The sequence below is a fragment of the Trichechus manatus genome, unplaced genomic scaffold, assembly GCF_000243295.1.
Source record: "Trichechus manatus latirostris isolate Lorelei unplaced genomic scaffold, TriManLat1.0 scaffold00091, whole genome shotgun sequence".
Taxonomy (NCBI): domain Eukaryota; kingdom Metazoa; phylum Chordata; class Mammalia; order Sirenia; family Trichechidae; genus Trichechus; species Trichechus manatus.
The window spans coordinates 8,368,261-8,389,334 of NW_004444027.1; the positions used below are offsets into that span (position 1 = coordinate 8,368,261).

Here is a 21,074-nt window from a genome sequence, read left to right on the forward strand (position 1 = left end):
TGGTTGCTCTGTCCTGTGTTCTAGTCTTGGGTTGTTATCTGATGTTACTGATTTTCTAACCAGCAGACTCCCTTTAGTACTTCTTGTAATTTTGGTTTGGTTTTTGCAAATTCCCCAAACTTCTGTTTATCTGGAAATGCCCTAATCTCGCCGTCATTTCTGAGAGACAGTTTTGCTGGATACATCATTCCTGGCTGGGAGTTTTTTTCCTTCAAGACTTTATATATGTCATCCCATTGCCTTCTTGCCTGCATGGTTTCTGTTGAGTAGTCTGAGCTTATTCTTATTGGTTCTCCTTTGTAGATGACTTTTTGTTTATCCCTAGCCGCTCTTAAAATTCTCTATCTTTGGTTTTGACAAGTTTGATTATATCTTGGTGACTTTCTTTTGGGATCTACCTTATGTGGGGTTCGATGAGCATCCCAGATAGACATCTTGTCATCCTTCACAATATCAGGGAAGTTTTCTGCCAACAAATCTCCAACAATACTCTTTGCATTCTCTGTTATCCGCCCCCTGCTCTGGTACTTCAATCACTCACAGGTTTTTCCTCTTGATAGAGTCCCACATAATTCATAGGGCTCCTTCATTTTTTTAAATCCTTTTATCTGATTTTTCCTCAAATAAGTTGGTGTCAAGTGCTTTATCTTCAGTCTCACTAATTCTGACTTCCATTGCTTCAATTCTGCTCCTATGACTTTCTATTGAGCTGTGCAATTCTAAAATTTTATTGTCAATCTTCTGGATTTCTGTTCGCTGTCTATGGATTCTTGCAGCCTATTAAATTTGTTATTATGCGCTTCTATAATCTTCTTAAGTTCCTCTATTTCTTTGTCTGTGTGTTCCTTGGCTTTTTCTATGTTTTGTCTGAATTCCTTCCTGATCTCTTGAAGTGTTCTGTATATTAATCTTTTGAATTCTACCTCCGATAATTTCAAGAAGTTCTCTTCCTCCGGAAAATTTCTCAATTCTTTGTTTTGGGAGCTTGCTGAAACCATCATGGTTTGCCTCTTTATGTGATTTGATATTGACTGTTGTCTCCAGGCCATCAATAAGTTATTATATTTCTTTATTTTATGTTTGCTTACCATGTCCTAGCTTCTTGTTTTATTTTGTTTTGATATGCCCAAATAGGCTGCTCGTGTGAGCTAGTTTGACTAGTGGCACCTTTGAAGCTCTAATGTCCTGTCACCAGGTGGTTAGATCTGTTACTAGGTATGTGAGCCCAGGATTCTGTTTACTTTTCTTATATGGATTCAGTCCATGTGTCCAGGTAGTCTGTCACCAAATGTGTGGTGCAGGCTGTCACTTATAGTCCTAGACTGGCATGGGTGACTGGTGTAGGCACAGGTATCTGGCTGCAGTAGGGGGTCACGTGCTGAGCAAGGAAGGGGGCTGACGGCTGCCCGAGTATCTGGGAGGAAAGCATATCCCTGTTCCCTGGAGCGTGCAGGTGGGTGGGTTTTGCAGCTGGACTATGGGCACCCAGTGCTGTTGTCTGTAAGGACTGGGAAGCACCAGTTATTCTTGGACCCCTGCTGTGGGTGGCTAGGTGGCATGGGTGGAGCCACCAGTCCTCAGACTTCTGTTGTGGGTGAGGACCCTGCTTAATGGGCAGAGCAGTGTCAAATGTCACAAATCTGCCACTCCACCATATAGCTGATACAGTTGAAGTAAGGCTTCAGGAATATACCCTGTTGTACTGTGTTCTTGAGGGCCTACGTGGCTGAAATGGGCCTACACAGGTCTATGCAGGGGTGAAAGGCATTCAAAGTCCGTGGATCCCTTATGCCTGTGCCTAGGCAAAGGAGCTGTGCCCACTCTGAGTTCCTGGCTTAGGGGGGCTAGCAGATTATTTTTCCCTGTTTGTTAATTTGTTCCCTCTCCAAGGCTAGGAGAATGGCTCAGGGTGCGTGACGGGCCCTACTTCTGGTCCAGGGGACACAGTAATCTCTGAAGCCTGCTTGCGACCTGGTGCACAGAGGGCAGGGGACAGGTAAATGGCAGAGAGATTTTTCCCAAAGAGGGTGTTTTTTGATCTGCTCGGTAGGTCAGATGCATGTACTTATGTTTTGCTGATTGAATGCCACTTCTCACTGGTTCTGGAGGCCCAAGTAGACTCTCTGCTGCTGGGTCTCTCCTGACATGGAAAACACCTCCCGACTGCCACTGCTTGCCTCATGGCACATGCTAGCTGATTCCGCCTGAAGGGTGCCTGCTCCTGCCGGGTCAGGTCTGGCAACTCCTTGCTGCTTCCGAACCATCTCTCCCTCCCCCTGCTGCTCAGTCTGATTCCTCAACTTTCCTTTGATGTTCAGGGCACCTAGACTGTCATATATAATCGATTCACTTGTTTTTTTGGGTCTTTGTTGTAAGAAGGACAACTGGAAGTATCTGACTACTCCGCCATCTTGCCCTGCCTCCTAATATTTATATTTTTAAGAATTTTCATAAGGCAGACCAAATCTAGAGAGTGACTGAAGATGAAATTAATGTCATGAATTTAGACTCTAAATTTTTCGAGTCTTCTGAAGACCTACCTCCTGATCATTATAAATAAGGCAGAGCCCACTAGAGGTGATTTGTCCTCAAGCACTACCAAATGGAAATACTTCTGACTACCTACACTCTGTGTAGGAACCACAAGAAGTCTCTTATGAAAGCTGAAAGATTAAACTGTCCCCAGGAATTAGTTCACTCATGATGCTTTGTAGTCTTGGGGAGAAGACCTCAGAACACATGGTTGCCATTGCTTAGTGGAAGTTGATGTTGTAAGTTGCAGTTGAGTCAATTCCAAGTCATGGTAATCCCACGTGTGCGGAGTACAACTGCTCCGTAGGGTTTTCAAGGTTGTGATCTTTCGGAAGCAGATTGCCAGGATTGTCTTCTGATGTTCCTCTGGGTGGGTCTGAACTACCAACCTTTTGGCTAGTAGTCCAGTGCTTAACAGCTGTGCCACTCAGAGACTCCACTCAGTGGAAGGAAGGGTATTAAAACAAATTTCCCCATCAAAACCAAAACAAAACAAACAAAAAACCCTCTGATTTGAGAATGTAATCATATAATTCCTACTTGGCAAAAATGTACCAGTTGGCTACAGAACAAAAGGAACTATCTGAATCCAAACTATTGACTCTTAATCCTTTAATTAGACTAAGTCCTTCAGAAGGAAGCACAATTCATTGTTACTAAAGGAAATCAATAGAAAATGCAGACTGTGGCATATATTCACACACATGTACATACATACATGAATCAGTGTATTCATATGAATATGAATAAACATTCACGGTGAAGAGCTCACAGTCTAAACAGAAATTTATTTGCTGATGAGAACCATGAACATTTAATGGAACATTACAAAAAGTTCTCCTGGGAGTATGATTTGGGAAGTATGTGGTGAGAGGGCAAGACTCAGCAATCCACAGGCATGTTAAAAAGATGTGAACGAACTATCTTAGATTAACTTTGCTCTGACTTCAGGCCAAAAGTTTTTGCCCTGGAGTGCACTGACATCTGAGTGGTCGGAAGGCCCTGGAGATAATTTATTTGGAACTTTTCTTCTTTTTCACTGGTGTTTCACCTAACATAGGGTTCACTGCTGCTTCTACTTGCTTTTTTATCTTTTTCTTTTCTTTCTTTTTTTTTGACTTTGGGGTAAAGTCTTGGTCATCAGGTGGCCACCCACAATCCTCTCCATTTTCGGCAGAAGATTCAGAATTCTCTTCACAACAAGGGTCTCCGAGCTGTTGTTCAACTTGTTCTCTTTTCTTCTTGACTGCACACTTGGGGTTCTCTTCTTGTTCCTGAGGCTTTTCCTTTTTGGGCTGCATGTTATTCTCCAAATTTTTATCTTTTGCTTCCTTGCTTCTTTTCTTTCCCCTTTTCCATTCATTTAGGGCCCCTGAAAAGTCAGGATCTGTAGGTGCGATTTGCGGCTTGTTCCTTAGCTCTGCCAACCGCTTGGCAAAATATTCCTGGATGGTTAAGGCACTGGTTGTTGTAATGGAAGTTTCATTCTCATCTGGAGTGGTGGGGCTGGAATTATCCTAAAGTGTGGGGAAAAAAGTTAAAAGCCAGTTAAACATCAACTGTTTATTCCTCGAAGCATTCTAAGAGGCCTCCACGTAAACTAGCCACTCAAAATTAGCCATTAGGAAACAAGGCTGATAGCTCAGTTTTCCCCTTTTTTGTCTCTCCCCTCTGGCATACCTGAACTATGAAGTATAGAACAAGGTGGCCATATATTTTGGTTGAATACTATATGAGGTGATAGGGTGAATATACAGACTCTAACTTTAGATGTTAGCTGGCATATTACCTAGATGGAATTCTGAGTAAACATCTTAGAAACAATGTTATAAATGGCTATTAAGTTCCCAGAGTGTCTCATGAAAAACAGAGACATTGAAATTCTGTAGTTTTGTGATTTTGTTAGAAATGTATTTCAGCTACACTATGGATTACACAGGTCTTTGTGTGTTTGTTGACCTAGAAATTTACAGTATATGTTAATCTTTCTATGATAATAGGATCCAAATTCCAACCTGGAACCTGGATTGTCATGAACACCTTCCTCCTCCTAAACTTTGGCAGCTGCTCTAGAAAAGAAGGTGCAAGAGCTAGAACTGCATGTGCTGCATTTTTCTCTCAGAAAGGATAGGCTAGCCTGGGGAGCCTGTCTTGCCTCATTTGGGGATGGCAAGAAGGGAGAAGGGAGATGCCCTCACCTCTACTCATGGCTGTATTAGTCTTGTTTTTAAACTGCAAGAATTATTCACTCATAACAGCTGTGATTAAGGGAGGTTTACATTTTACTTTTAAATAAATACATTTAGCTGCAAGGCTTGAAAAGACAGAGAAAATCCCTAACATAAAAGGTTGAAATAAATAATGAAATGCTGGTATCAACATATAGATTATCGTTGGTTGGCAGTACGATGATGAAAACATATGTGTGAAAAAGAAAACAAAAAACCCAAACCCAATGTCATCGTGTCAATTCCAATTATGGCAACCTCATGTGTTAGAGTCAAACTGCTCCACAGAGTCTTCTTGGCTGTTAACTTTATGGAAGCAGTTTACTAGGACTTTCTTCTGTGATGGTGCTGGGTCACAGAGATTTTTTTAAATAAACAAGTCAATAAACAATACAATAATACTAAACCTAAGTTTTTATAATTTCCCAGGTTCTTTCATATGCACTTATTCTCACAGGAAGAGACAGTTTGCTCTATCCTTTCATGTTGGGAGCGTGGAAAGTGGGTTTCTGAATAAATCAATTACCAAATCAGGATTCTACAAATTATTTTGAACTTGGCTGGCAAAGGTTCTCCTTGTGCAGACAATTTAATTACAAATGATTATATATAAAAGGACCCTGCATATTCTTGACACAGTGGCACTCAAAAACCAGCTCACAGGAGTGAAAAGTAACATCACATTTAAATTTCAACAGAAACAATACTATAGCAGTAGACAACTGGGCCTTGAGTGGCAATTGTCCCAGAGAGCTTTCACCTAAGAGTTCTTTATTAACATCACTACTTATCAAATCAACACAAACTTTTACACTGGCCTGAAAAAACCAAACCATGTAGTTAATTTTGCAATTTCAAAATGCAAAATGTAGAGCACGTGGAATAAACTAACGAAGTTCTGGGAAGGAGTTCAAATTTTATCTATCAGCATTCAATTTTTGCTGGTGTCCATCCGGCAATTTTGAGAAAAAGAGAAAACAGCCACTCCAGGAGCCCAAAACAAGGTCACCTTGTCTTTTTGTTCCTCAGATGTTGAAAACAGGCTTAAACTTCACGTAAAAGAATAAAAAATCTTCTTAAGGCTTTCTTAGTGCTAGCCAATCCTTGTTGGATGGATAGGAGAGGTCTTGCCTTCCATATGCCCTTCAAGTACACACACCCACAGCCACAACTCATACATCCTCTGTGAAGGCAGCCCACTTATGTAAAATAGGACTCATTCATAGTTTCACAGCATTAAAAGGAGCTTGTCTTACATGGGCAAACTCTTTTGGAGTGTATTTGTGTGTTAAGAACTCAAGTTGAAGTCACAACTTATGGCTCCTTACCTTGCTCACCTACTTATTACCTTCTAAATTTGTCCTTTCAACAGTTTTTTCACAGGAACTAATTGCTAATATTAAATAAACTTTTAACTATTGGGAAATACAACACCATTTTTGAGTAACTTGTTGAATTTAGTGGGGCTTGCTAATCCTAGAAAGTAACTATGCTCATAATCGACTCTTATGGTGATAAGGATTTTAACCATGGGCCACTGCATGCCAAGCTTAGCGGGGTATGGTGACAAGTAAGAGAGGTGCCAGCCCCAAATCCCATTTATTTCAAGGAAAGTGTAGGCAAAAGAATAGCTGGGGAGGGCTATTTAATGCCAGGGGCAGTCACTCTCCAAAATTACAGGAATGTATCTACTTAAAAAACAAAAATAAGAGAACCACAGAGGAGAATGCTGTAAGTCTGATTTCTGCAGGATCAAAGCCTAGGATAAATATTTTATACACTTAAATCCATAAACACAGTTTTACTACAGAGACTATAATCCCTGTTTCTGTAGTCTTGGCCATAAAATCATGTGAAAAATACATACCTTTCCAAGAAAACTAATACTTTTCATGCTTGGTCTTTATTTCAAAGTAAACAAGTACTGAGAAAAGCATAATTTACTTATTAATATTTTGTAATATAGATAATTTGAGTCGACATTTCCATTAAATACACAATACAACCTCAAATAAAAATCTGTAATATTCAAATGAGACTTTCACTATTTCATAAACTTTGAGAATGTCCCAATTTGCTTAGTGGTGTTCTAAAAACTGGTAAAATAAATTTACAAGTAACTTGAAAACTTCCTATATCCATATAGAATACTACCAAGGGAGGTGTGGTTAGCTAATCATTTTGCCAAACATTTGATTTAAGCTCAAAGATTCCAGAAGTCAATCTCTCTCTCTTTTTTAATTCTAATTCCTGCTGTTAATTAATAGAGGTCCTTAGATAAATCTCATAACCTCTGTGGGCCTCAGTTACCTAGTCAAGTAAAGTAAGTAGGTAAAATTAGACTCATTCTAAGGTGCCTAACAGGGCTAAGATTTACTGATCTTTGAAAAGACTTTTGGGCTGGCCATTATCTTATGATATAAGACAGCAGAGAAGGAATAAGTGCGGCAGTATAAGCAGGCAGCAGAAGTTAGCTCAGTTTATAGAAAAACATCACCCTGACTGTCAAGCAAAAATGCAGAGGTAAAAACAATGCACTTATAGTCTACCCTGAAAAAAAGTTTTTTTATATACCACCCGTAAGAAAGCATACAGCCAAAGATCGGACCCAATAATACCACTTCGGAGAGCTGAAATAGCCAAATTCTATTTTGTATTCAATAATTTTAAAGATTGATTTACAGAGATTTTAAAACTGTTTTGTTAATTTCCTTACCATTTCTTCTCTTCACTCATTAAATTATTTCTTTGAAAATCTTCTTCATTTTGACTATACTACTTATTCCTGGACATACAGAGCTACATATGACATAGTGCCTACTCTACTGAGCTCTGCTGAGTGAGAGAAAAAGACCTATGAACGGACACTACCGTGCACTGTGGTCCACAGAAAGCTGTGGGATTCCAATGGGAGAGCCACTAGCTCACACACATAAGGACTCTTCCTCCTTTACCTGTCACTGTACTCAAGTAAAAAGCTTACATTTCTTCTTGCATGTGTCATTACCAGAAAGCTATTAAGACTTTTAACATTAAAGCAGGACTTCAAGAATCTTAGGCTGCCTCCACCAGACTGAGTCCAGTACAACTAGATGGTGTCCGGCTACCACCACTGACTGCTCTGATAGGGATCACAATAGAGAAAAATGTAGAGCAAAATTCTAACTCACAAAAAAAGACCAGATTTATTGGCCTGTCAGAGACTGGAGAAACCCCGAGAGTATGGCCCCCAGACACCCTTTAAGCTCAGTAATGAGTCACTCCTGAGGTTCATCGTTCAGCCAAAGATTAGACAGGCCCATAAAACAAAATGAGACTAAAGGGGCATACCAGCCCAGGGGCAAGGACTAGAAAGCAGGAGGGGACAGGAAAGCTGGTAATAGGGAACTCAAGGTCGAGAAGGGAGAATGCTGACATGTCATGGGGTTGTTAATCAATGTCACAAAACAATACGTGTGCTAACCGTTTAATGAGAAACTAGTTTGTTCTGTAAACCTTCATCTAAAGTACAATTTAAAAAAATAACAAAATAATTGATAAAGAATCTTAGGCTGTGGAGGCATAAAAGCTGAGTAAAGAGCATAAACGCTCTTTCATTAATAAGAAAGACACAAAGGCATATTTAGAATCTTGAAAAATTTTGAAGTACTTTCCATGAATTTTAAGGAACTCTGGTGGTACAGTGGTTAAGCGCTCAATTGCTAACCAAAAGGTCAGCGGTTCGAACCCACCAGCCTCTCTGCAGAAGAAAGATGTAGCAGTCTGCTTCCATAAAGATTTACAGCTTTGGAAACCCTATGGGGCAGTTCTAATCTGTCCCATAGGGTCGCTATGAGCTGGAATTGACTTGAAGGCAATGAGTTTCCATGTATTTCATAAGCTATTCTTTTTTTGAAAAATATAACGAAACAGTTTCTCTATGTCTTTGTGCTTGCTGCTCCCTCTGCCTGGAATCTCTTCCTCCAAATAGTCTCATGGCTTGTTCCCCAGCTTCCTTCAGGTCTTTGATCAAAGGTCACCTTCTTAATTAGGCAACCTCTGACCATCTTATGTAAAGTTGTAATCCCTTCCTTTGCCCCTCTCACTCACTAATTCTCCACTCTCCCCCTTCCATTCCAATATACTCTATAATTTACTTTCTTGTATATTGCTTGTCTTCCCCAACTGGAATATAAGCTCCACGAGGTCAGATATTTTCATTTTGTCATTTTTACTATTTTATCTCCAGCACTAAATACAGATACTGTACCTGGTACATACAAACATTCAATATATTTTTAATGAGAGAAAAAAATTCTCATTTCAGTGTGGAGCCTACCAAGTACATGTACAGACCTCGGTGACCAGCATCCTCACTTTCATAGCTCTTCTTGCAGAATGGCCTGTTTTAGTCCTGTTTTGCTCAAGAGTCAGTTCAAATCTCACCTCCTGCAAGAATCTTCCCTGACTATTCCAGCCCACAGTAAACTCCAGTTATCCTGAACTCTTAGGTACTAACTTTTGGACTCTATACCGTTTTATGTTCTAAAAAATTCTTTCTTTGGTTAACATTGCCTGTTTTTAGAAAGACTCACAGTCTTCTCATTTTCTTCAGAGCTTATGAGTGTATGTTGTTGTTAGTTGCCATCGAGTCAATTCTGACTCGTGGCGACCTCATGTGTGCACACAGTAGAACTGTTCCATAGGATTTTCAAGGCTGTGACCTTTTGGAAGCAGGTCAGTGGGCCTGTCTTATGAGGCACTTTCGGTCGAGTGCTTAACCATTTGCTCTACCTAGCACCTCCTGAAATGATAGCTAAGGCCTTAATTTCTACCCAATCAATAAATGTTCTGTAGACTAAAAAATTTTAGGAGACAACTTAGGACCTGTTTCCCACTGCACAGAACCTTAGCATTTAAAGTCAGAAGGGGAGATCATTCAGCTCAATCAAGTAAGGAAACTTTACCCGAAGTCAGGCTGTCAGTTAATGGTAGGCCTAGGTGTACTAAAGAAGGCAGCCATCATTTCTTGAATGGATTCAATGTGCCAATCACTTAATATCATATATCATCTCATGAGACTCCCACAGCAGCCAGAGAAGAGGTATTAGCTCCATTTTATAGATGTAGAAACTAAAACCAAAGCACTTAATTTGCAGAAGGTGGACAAGACGATGAATTAGTCAGACACACTAAGCCATCTTGCTGTAACAAAGACCCAAAAAAACAAGTAAAACAGATACAGACGACAATCCTGGAACTCTGAACCTTAAATGAAGGGATAAAGTATTAGATTGGAAGCCACTGAGAAGAAACTGATAGAAAACAGTGAAGGAGTAGAGGTACGGAATGGAGATTCCCGACCAAATGGCATTACTCAGTGTGGCCATCTAGGAAGACAGCTAACAACCCTGCATGCAGAAAGGCACCTCCACAGAATTCCCAACAGGAGAAAGAGGTACAGTCCGGAAACACCCAGGGCTAAGTAAGACCATGTTTGAAGACAAAGCTCTGATTACTCGGCAGAAACGATGCAGGCAGAAAGGCAATGGGATGACAAATACAAAACCTTGAAAGAAAAAAAAAAAAAAATTGCCAAACAAGAATAATATATCCTGAAAACTCTCTCTCAAATATGAAGGTGAAATTAGGGCACTTCCAGATAAACAGAAATAAAAGGAATTTGTAAAAACCAGAACAAACTTATAAGAATTAAATGGAGTCCTTTGGTTAGAGAACTAACAACACCAACAACCACCTGAATCTAGGACATAGGCCAGTATCATCCAGATACTGACCTAGGTAATAAGCTCTCAAGGATAAAACAAAACTAAAAGACTTAAAACAAAGAACTAGAGACATCAATCTGTAAATGATGACGACAGAACAATACAAGGGGGGATTCACAGTGTAGGTATAGAACTTTCAAATGGAGAGGAAGTCAACATGATATCAAGTAATAAAAGACTAGTTCAAACTTAGGAAGATAAGGGAAAATGTCAAGGCAACCACAAAGAAAGTTAACAAACCTACTTTTCAGATAAAGAAAAACATAAAGTCTCAGTAAACACAAAATCTACAATAATGAAAGAAATTCCACAAACAAAAGGAATTCAGCACAGGAGAGTAAGAGGAACAAAGAAAACCTCAGCACCCCCCCCAAAAAAAAAAAAAGCACTACAAAATGACAAGTAAACTCACATCTATCAATAATCACACAGAACGTAAATGGCTTAAATAAACCTGTAAAGAGACAGAAAGTGACAGAATGGATTAAAAACAAAACAAAACAAAACATGATCCATCAATATGGATCAATATGGAGACACACCTTAGGCATAAAAACATAAATACATTAAAAATCAAAGGATGGAAAAAAATATCACACAAAGAACAACCAAAAAAGAGCAGGAGTGGCAATACTAATCTCAGATAAAATAGATTTTAAGGCAAAATAGACTTCAAGACAAGGAAAAGCATTACGATTAAAGGGACAATCCACCATGATGACATAACCATAATAAATACCTATGCACCAAGGACAGGGCTCCAAAATACATAAACTCTAACAGCACTGCAAAGAGAAATTGCCAGTTCCACAATAACAGTAGAAGATTTCAACACACCACTGCCAGTAAAGGGCAGAACACCTACAAAGAAACTCAGCAAAGATACAGAAGATCTAAAGCCCGCAATGAACCATCATGGTCTCATAGACATACATGAACACTCCACCCAACAGCAGCCAAGTATACATTCTTTTCCAATGTAAATGGAACATTCTCCAGAACAGACCACATCTTAGGCCACAAAACAACCCTCAACAAAATCCAAAACACTGAAATAACACAAAGCATCTTCTCTGATCACAACTCCATAAAAGTGGAAATTAACAATAGGAAGAGAGGGAAAAAAAAAATCAAAAACATGGAAATTGAATAACACCTTGCTTAAAAACCACTGAGTAATAGAAGAAATCAAAGATGGAATCAAAAAATTTCTAGAATCAAATGAGAATGAAAACACATCATATCAAAACCTTTGGGACAAGGGAAAGGCAGTGCTCAGAGGTCAATTTATAGCAACAGATGCATACATCAAAAAAAAAAAAAGTGGACAAAATCAAAATGTTAGCCCTACAGCTTAAACAAATAGAAAGAGAACATCAAAAGAAACCTACAGCCACCAGAAGAAAGAAACTAACACAGATCAGAGCAGAAATAAATGAAATAGAGAACAGAAAAAACAATAGAAAGAATCAACAAAACCAAAGGTGGTTCTTTGAAAGGATAAACAAAATGGACAAACCATTGGCCAAACCGAGAAAAGAAAAACAGGAGAAGAAGCGAATAACCCAAATAAGAAATGAAATGGGGGGCATTACAACCGACAGAAGTGAAATAAAAAGGATCATATCAGACTACTATGAAAAACTGTATTCCAACAAATTTGAAAATCTAGAGAAAATGGACAAATCTCTAGAAACACATTACCTACCTAAACTAACACAAACTAAGGCAGAAAATCTGAACAGACCCATAACAAGAGAAGAGATTAAAAAGGTAATAAAAAAAAACTCCCAACAAAAAAAAGTCCTGGCCCAGACGGCTTCACTGAACAATTCTACCAAACATTCACAGAAGAACTCACACCAGTACCACTCAAACTATTTCAGAACATAGAAAATGAAGGACTACTTCTGAATTCATTCTATGAAGTCCGCATAATCCTGATACCAAAGCCAGCCAAAGACACCACAAAAAAGAAAATTAAAAACCAGTATCTCTCATGAATATAGATGCAAAAATTCTCAACAAAATTCTACCCAATAGAACTCAGCATCATATCAAAAAAATAATACACCATGACCAAGCAGTATTCATACCAGGTATGCAAGGATGGTTCAACATTAGAAAATCAATCAGTGTAATCCACCACATAAATAAAACAAAAGAAAAGAATCACATGATCATCTTGATCAATGCAGAAGAGGCATTCAACAAAGTCCAATACTCATTCCTGATAAAAACTCTCAATAAAATAGGAATAGAAGGGAAATTCCTTCAACATAATAAAGGGCGTCTATACAAAACCAACAGCCAATGTCATTCTCTACAGAGAGGGGCTGAAAACATTCCCCCTGAGAACAGGAACAAGACAATGATGATCTTTATCACTACTCCTATTTAATACTGTGCTAGAAGTCCTAGCTAGAGCAATAAGGCAAGAAAAAGAAATAAAGGGCATCCAAATTGCTAAGGAAGAAGCAAAACTATCCCTATTCATGGATGACATGATATTATACACAGAAAACCCTGAAGACTCCACAAGAAAACTATTGGAACTCACAGATTCAGCAGAGAAGCAGAACACGAGGTAAACATACAAAAATCAGTTGGATTCCTATACACCAATAAAGAGAACTAAGAAAAGGAAATCAGGAAAGCAATACCATTTATAATAGCCCCTATAAAAACAAAATACTCAGAAATAAATCTAATAGGGGGCGTAAAAGACCTATACAAAGAAAACTACAAACGCTACTACAAGAAAACAAAAGAGACCTACATAAATGGAAAAACATATCACGCTCATGGAGAGGTAGACTCAACACTGTGAAAATGTCAGTTCTACCCAAAGCAATCTACAAATACAATGCAATCCTGATGCAAATACCAACAGCATTCTTTAATGAGATGGAAAAACTTTAAACGAGATGGAAAGATCATTAACTTTATATGGAAAGGAAAGAGGCCCCAGAAGAAGAACAGAGTAGCAGGCCTTGCACTTCCTGACCTCAGAACCTATTATACAGTTATGATAGTCAAAACAGCCTGGTACTGGTACAATGATAGACACGTTGACCAACGGAACAGAATCCAGAACCCAGATGTAAATCCACCTACTTACAGCCGCTTGATCTTTAACAAAGGCTCAAAGTGCATTAAATGGGGAAAAGATGTTTTTTTTTTAACGAATGGTGCTGGCAAAACTGGATGTCCACCTACAAAAAAATGAAACAGGACCCATACCTCACACCATTCACAAAAACTAATTTAAAATGGATCAAAGACCTAAATACAAAATCAAAAACTATAAAGATCATGGAAAAAAAAATACGGTCAATGCTAGGGGCCGTAATATATGTCATAAATAGGATACCAACCATAATTAACAATACACAAATACCAGAAGATAAGCTAGATAACTGGGATCTTTTAAAAATTAAAAAGTTATGCTCATCAAAAGATTCCACCGAAAGAGTAAAAAGAGAACCTACAGAGTGGGAAAAATTTTTTGGCTATGACATATCCGACAAAGTTCTAATCTCTAAAACCTATAGGAAAATTCAACACGTCTGTAACAAAAAGGCAAATAATCCAACTTAAAAATGGGCAAAGGATCGGAACAGATACTTCACCAAAGAAGACACTCAGGTGGCTAACATGAGGAAATGCTCGCAATCACTAGCCATAGAGAAACGCAAATCAAAGCTACACTGAGATATCATCTCACCCCTACAGTACTGGCACTAATCCAAAACAGAAAATAACAAATATTGGAGAGGTTGTGGGGAGATTGGAACTCTTATCCACTTCTGGTGAGAATGCATAATGGTACAACCATTTTGGAAAATGATATGGCTCTTCCTTAAAAAGCTGAAAAAGAAATACTGTAAGATCCAGCAATCCCACTTCTAGGAATATATCCTAGAGAAATAAGAGCCTTCATATGAACAGACATATGCATACCCATGTTCATTGCAGAATTATTCACCATAGCAAAAAGATGGAAACAACCTAAGTGCCCATCAACAGATGAACAGATAAACTATTGTACATACATACAATGGAATACTATGAAATGTTAAAGAACAGTGATGAATCTGCGAAACATCTCACAACAGGGATGAATCTGGATGGCATTATGATGAGTGAAATAAGTCAATCACAAAAGGACAGATACTGTATGAGACCAGTATACAAAAACTCATGAAAAGGTTTACACACAGAAAGAAACATCTTCGATGGTTACAAGGGAGGGAAAAACACTAACTACAGAGAGTAGATAAGTGGTAACTTTGGTGAAGGGTAACACAGTACACAATACTGGGAGCCAGCACAACTTGTCCAAGGCAAAATCATAGGAGCTTCACAGACACATCCAAACTCCCTGAGGGGCTAAGGGCTGAGGACCACAGTCTCACGGGACATCTAGCTTGTGAGCAGCCATCTAAGATACATCTACTGGTCCCATCCCAGCTAGAGTAAAGCAGGATGAAGAAAACCAAAGACACCAGGGAAAGATTAGTTCAAAACAACTAATAGACCACAACTACCACAACCTCCACCAGACTGAGCCCAGAACAACTCGATGGTGCCCTGCTACTACCACCGAATGCTCTGACGGGGATCACAATAGAGGGTCCCGGGCAGAGTGGGAGAAAAATGCAGAACAAAATTCAAATTCACAAAAAAAAAAAGACCAGACTTGCTGGTCTGACAGAGACTGGAGAAACCCCAAGAGTATGGCCACTGGATCTCTTTTTAACTCAGTACTGAAGTCACTCCTGAGGTTCACCCTTCATCCAAAGATTAAACAGGTCTATAGGGCACACAATAACACACGTGAGAAATGTGCTTCATAGTTCAATCATGTATACAAGACTAAATGTGCACACCAGCCCAAAAGCAAGGACGAGAAGGCAGGAAGGGACAGGAAAACTGGATGAATGGAAACAGGGAACCCAGTGTGGAGAAGGAGAGAGTGCTGACACATGGTGGAGTTGGCAACCAATGTCACAAAACAATTTGTGAATTCATTGTTTAATGAGAAACTAATTTGCTCTGTAAACTTTCACCCAAAACACAATAAAATAAACAGAAAAAATTTTTTGCAGAAAGTCTTATGGCTGGTAAACGGTAGTAGCAGGATTTAGTTCCTAGGCTGCCAGGCTCCAAAGCCCTTGCTCCCTCCACTATGCATCCTGACTTCTACTCTAGTGCTTCTCTCTACATCACATAGGCTCAATTATCACCTCTTTTCTCTCCTCCAAAGTCATCCTAACATTAAGTATATATCAATAGATCATATATTACAAAAAACAAAAAACGAAACCCATTGCTGTCGAGTCGATTCCAACTCATAGCGACCCTATAGGACAGAGTAGGGCTCCCCCATAAGGTTTCCAAGGAGCGGCTGGTGGATTAGAACTGCCCACCTTTTGGTTAGCAGCCGTAGCTCTTAACTACTGTGCCACCAGGGCTCCCATATATTACAAGGACTAAGTAAGGTCCATGCTCAACTTTAATGAAGGCAGAGGTTAACTGATGCTCATTAAGAATAAAGATTCCATACAGAACTTTTTATTTTAGGCGTAATCAAGTATGTAGATGTAGTTACATAATTCTTGTCTGTGACAAAATTTCCTGATTAAAAAGCATTTACTAAGGAAAGCACTAGAGTTTTATATAAAAGATTTTAAATTGAGTTCACATTACAATAAGCAGACTTGATTTTACTGAGAAGGAGAAATAGGCAGATTTGGAGATATCTCAACACCCAAACATAAGACAGTATAGTTAAGATAAAGCAATAGAAAAGAAATAGGGAAAATATGTCTTAATATGTGTCTTAGTCATCTAGAGCTGCTTCAACAGAAATACTACAAGTGGATTACTTTAACAAAGAGAAATTTATTTCTTCACAGTAAAGTAGGCTAAAAGTTCAAATTCAGGGTTATCAGCTCCAGGGGAAGGCTTTCTCTCTCTGTCAGCCTTCTCATCAGTGTTCCCCTGGACTAGGAGCTTCTCCACTCAGGGACCCCGAGTCCAAAAGACACGCTCTGCTCCTGGCACTGCTTTCCTGGTGGTATGAGGTCCCCCTGTCTCTCTGCTCACTTCTGTCTTTTATATATCAAGAGATTGCCTCAGGACATCTTGTAGATTGAGTCCTGCCTCACTAACACAACTGCTACCCATCCTCCCTCATTAACATCATAGAAGCAGGATTTACAACGTACAGGAAAATCACACAATACTGGAATCATGGCCCAGCCAAACACATTTTTTGGGGGGACATAATTCAATCCATGATAATATGTAATCTAGAAAATCAATGACTGAAAACATAGTAAATAAAGAAATCCCTCAATAGTTTCACTTAGAAGAAATGTCAACAGAAATAGAAATTACTTTTTAAACAGGAAAAACTGTATTATCTAGTTTGCAATTCATATAAAAAGTAGCCTGAAACTAGACATAAGAGTTTTATACTCCTCTCTGCAAATTAGCCTGTAAGTTCACTTGACAAAGTGTGACTGTTTTAAGGCATGAAGTAAAAACCAACTCCAACCTTCCATCTAAAGCAAGAATCCCTCTTGGATGATATTCGAACTACTTCCACTCAGACACTTCCAATATAGAGAGCTGATTACCCTGTGTCACAGTCCACCTCACTGTCAATTCTCTTAATCTTAATTTTTGCATCAGCAAAAGGCAGATTCAGTGGTTCATGGGTATATAATGTGCACCACGATTAGAGCTAGAGCATCTTAAAGCGTAAACCTATCTCTGGCAATTCTGAATTACCATGAGTAACAAAACGAGTTGCATGCAAAAGGAAAGAAGACCTTGCAGAGACCCTTAAGATATCAACTAATATACTATAACCCTCTTGGGTACCTGAAAGATACCCAGAACTATGCAGGTCAACTTTTCCCAAATGTCTATATAATTAGAATTATGAGTTTGTTCTTTCTAAATACCCATTTAGAGGTTTTGCAGCTCAATGAGCTATCTGCGCAAGCTCTTCTGGGTTCACAGAGGACTTCACTTTTGTTTCATTCAAATATGTACACTGAATGGATTAACAGTAAAATGCCCCAAATAAGGAGCATTCTCTTTATTATTCTCAGAAGAATGTTCTTAGTATCTTTTGGTGGTAGGGAAATGAAGTGATTTGGACAGAGAATTTAGTGAGGTGTTTGGGGCAGATGCACCATAACTATAAAATCTTACTACTTATGATAAACATACTAGTCAAGGGGTGGGGTTTCAAAGGCAAAGCTCTTCAGCTCACCAGCCTTTCTCATACAGTACAGCCGATTGATCTTAAGTGACAAGATGATAGAAGCTTTTTGACTTCTATGTTAAGACAGAGACCATGCTGCAACAGTAAGCCTTCAATGAACTTTTCTCATTGAAAGAAGGATGTAGCAACTGGGGTTATTAGTTGCGATGGCTATTACTTGCAATGGACAAATGTTCACTTCCACCACAGCCTGTCTCTCATTAGCTTGTGTTGGATTAGTCTGTGACAAGTTAAGAAAGTTTGGCAGGTGAGTAGTTTGAAAAAACATTTTGTACCTTTTCGAAACTTTTCAGCAGGGCAGTTCTGACAAACACAATTTCTATCTTGACACAGTCCTGGGAGTTAGAAATTGTACCCAACCATTTTGGACAGAGATAAATTAGGGTATGAAGTGATTTTGTGTGATTTGTCAAGATGATGGTATTGCTGAGAGCTAATGGCTGTTTTGTGTGTGCTTTAAACCCCTCTCCAATAGAGAGGGCAGAGTGTGCTACTTCAGCTGCTCACTACTCTGGCCTAGAATGTTTTCCCAGATCCCTTATACCTAGTTATGTGCATCACTTTCTTAAACATCATGTGCAAGATTGCCTCCTTCAACAAGCCTGGTCCCTTGTAGAACATTCCTTCTTGTTTATTATCTATGACTAGCAATTAATTGCTTCTATTTTTTGTGTATAATTTGCTTTGCAAAAATCTTCTCAAGGAAATTATAAGTTCCTTGAGGACAGGGAGAATCTCTATTTCATTTATATTCAGCACAACATCTATAATGAGGAATAAGCATATGGCAAGTATTCAGTGAAAGCACAAATGACACCAAATACCACTGGATCAAGGCTGTTACTCACTGCTACTACCACCAACTGAATTATATTTCTTTGTATTTGTCAGCATGTATTTGTCTGCATTTCAGGCAACTCTAATGACTAGCAAGTGTTTGTAAAGGTAGGGAGGAAAGAGTCAGTATTGTGTAGTATAGCTTCTTCCCATCCATAGATGAAATCATTCCCTTCTAATCACATAACACCTTGGCTCATTATGCAAATTTATTCTTTAACTACCATAAGGTACATCTGAGTGCCTTTTGTTGAGATCAGCCAACACTGTGAGGCTTAGTGATGCATAGATCTCAAACAATCCATTAATTTCTCCTTCTGGTCTATTATTCCACATGTTACCATAGTCGTCTTTCAGGAGACAGATAAATTATGAAAAAAATGCATTGTTTTGTATGGGAACTGTCCATCGTTTCTGTGTGATTTAGTTGAACACAAGCAATAAAATAGGCTGCATAGGTTGAAATGTTCTTGCCTCCAAAAGAAAAAGTTGGAAAGCAAGAGAAGCTAGTTCTAGGGCATATTAGAGGTAAAAGCTGTCTTATCAAGCCATCTGATAAGACAAACATCTGGATAAAAGTTCTACCAGAAGCCCCTGGTAGCAAGTTGTTAAGGTGCAGCCTACTTTGTATCTTGAGCTGCAAACACAACCTGGGAAAGCTTCTGATCTCGGGAGTAATCAAAATGAGTTTGCCATCAAAGGTTAACTAAGCAGTGACTACAAGAACAGTTAGAAAGCATACACTTGTGCCACTACGTTGGCATTTCTTTTCTTGTTTTCTATGGCACCTTCGTGGTCATATACATTTCCCTTGTAAATAGTTAAAAACATTCAATGTTTTGCTGCAAAAGAGCTATTTTTGCACTTACAAAAAAGTTTATTCAAGTGTAAAACCCTGTACTTTTTTCAAGATATCAATCACTCACATGCAGAGTTAGGCTAAACACTCAGTAGTACCAATTGTAGGGAATTTTCCTTATAGATGTAATCACTTTTACTATTAGTATCAGAAGCATTAAAAACTTTACTGAAAAAGAAGTTTTAATTAGAAGTGATGTTAATAATCAAAGATATAATAATAGAACTAGAATTATACAGCAACTCAACTGGAAAACACTTATACAAATTTTATGTGTGTGTGTGTGTGTGTGTGTGTGTGTGTGTGTGTGTGTGTGCACCCAAATAGGGTATAGGAACCCACAGGATGTATTAGAAGACCATTCTGCAGGGGTTTCAGGAGGGTATTCTCTAGAACAGGACATGGCAAGCGGCCTGCTGCTTATTTTTGTGCAGACTGCAAGCTAAGAATGTTTTTTAAATGACTGTAAAAAAGAATCAAAAGAATATTTCATGACATACGAAATTCAAATGTAAGTTTTCCATAATTACAGTTTTGAATTTCATCAGCACAAAAATTGTGGAAATTTGTTTTCTCTTTGATTATAGGAGTACACATAATATCCTCAATTTTGCCTCCTGGCCTGCAAAGCCTAAAATATTTACTATCTGACTCTTTACTGAAAAAGTTCGCCAACCTCTCATCTAGAATACGATTGCAAAGATTCGAGAATGTCTTTCCTTTACTTCCCTAAGGGGCAGCAATATTCAGCTAATAAACCCATTGCTGTCTAGTCGATTCCGACTCATAGCGACCCTATAGGACAGAGTAGAACTGCCTCATAGGGTTTCCAAGGAGCAGCTGGTGGATTTGAACTGCCAGCCTTTTGGTTAGCAGCCAAGCTCTCAACCACTGTGCCACCAGGGTTCATTCAGCAAATAGAATCTTGCTATTCTAGGTGAGGTCCTGAGAAATAGCACTGGCAGTACAAGTATCATCACCTGGTGGCTTGTTAGAAATGCAGGTTCTCAGGCCCCACCCCAGACCTATGACTCAGAATCTACCCTTTAACAAGATCCCCAAGTGATCTGCATGCAAATGAAAACTGAAAATCACTACTCTAGGAGATATTATTAATTAGTCAACAAGTATTTATTTAGTACCTGGGTGGTGCAAACGGTTAACCCACTCAGCTGCTAACCAAAAGGCTGGAGGTTCGAGTCCACCCCGAGATGCCTCAAAGAAAGGCCTGGTGATCTACTTCTGAAAAATTAGCCATTGAAAATCCTATGGGGCACAGCTCTACTCTCGCACACATGGGGTCACTATGAGTTGAAGTTGACTCCAAGGCAACTAGTAACTGGTATGCTTACGCAAAGGGATGTCTGGTCTATTCTCAAGGTAGATTTGAACTTCCAAAGGAAGCACCCTTTGAGACATCCATAATATTGATTTTGTTAGATAAAACAGGCCATCAGCTTCGGTTTTTGTTTGTTATTTTAAAGTTTCCACATTCATGATTAAACTATTCCCAGAGATGGTTTGCCTTTCGTTGACTTTGCAAATAT

The 21,074-nt window shown here is 38.9% G+C and overlaps 1 protein-coding gene across 3 annotated transcripts in view; it reads right to left on the reverse strand.

The window, feature by feature from the left end:
- Nucleotides 1-3,269: 3,269 nt before the first annotated feature.
- PINX1 (PIN2 (TERF1) interacting telomerase inhibitor 1) overlaps nucleotides 3,270-21,074 on the reverse strand; it is a 141,803-nt gene continuing 123,998 nt past the window's right edge. For 2 of the 3 annotated variants that reach the window (XM_023736747.1, XM_023736746.1), the window contains one exon: nucleotides 3,271-4,049. In XM_023736747.1, the coding sequence (XP_023592515.1) occupies nucleotides 3,546-4,049 (504 nt within the window). In that variant the 3' untranslated portion in view covers nucleotides 3,271-3,545. Of the gene's footprint in view, nucleotides 4,050-21,074 lie in introns of all 3 variants that reach the window. The other variant, XM_004382201.2, reaches the window with a different exon arrangement.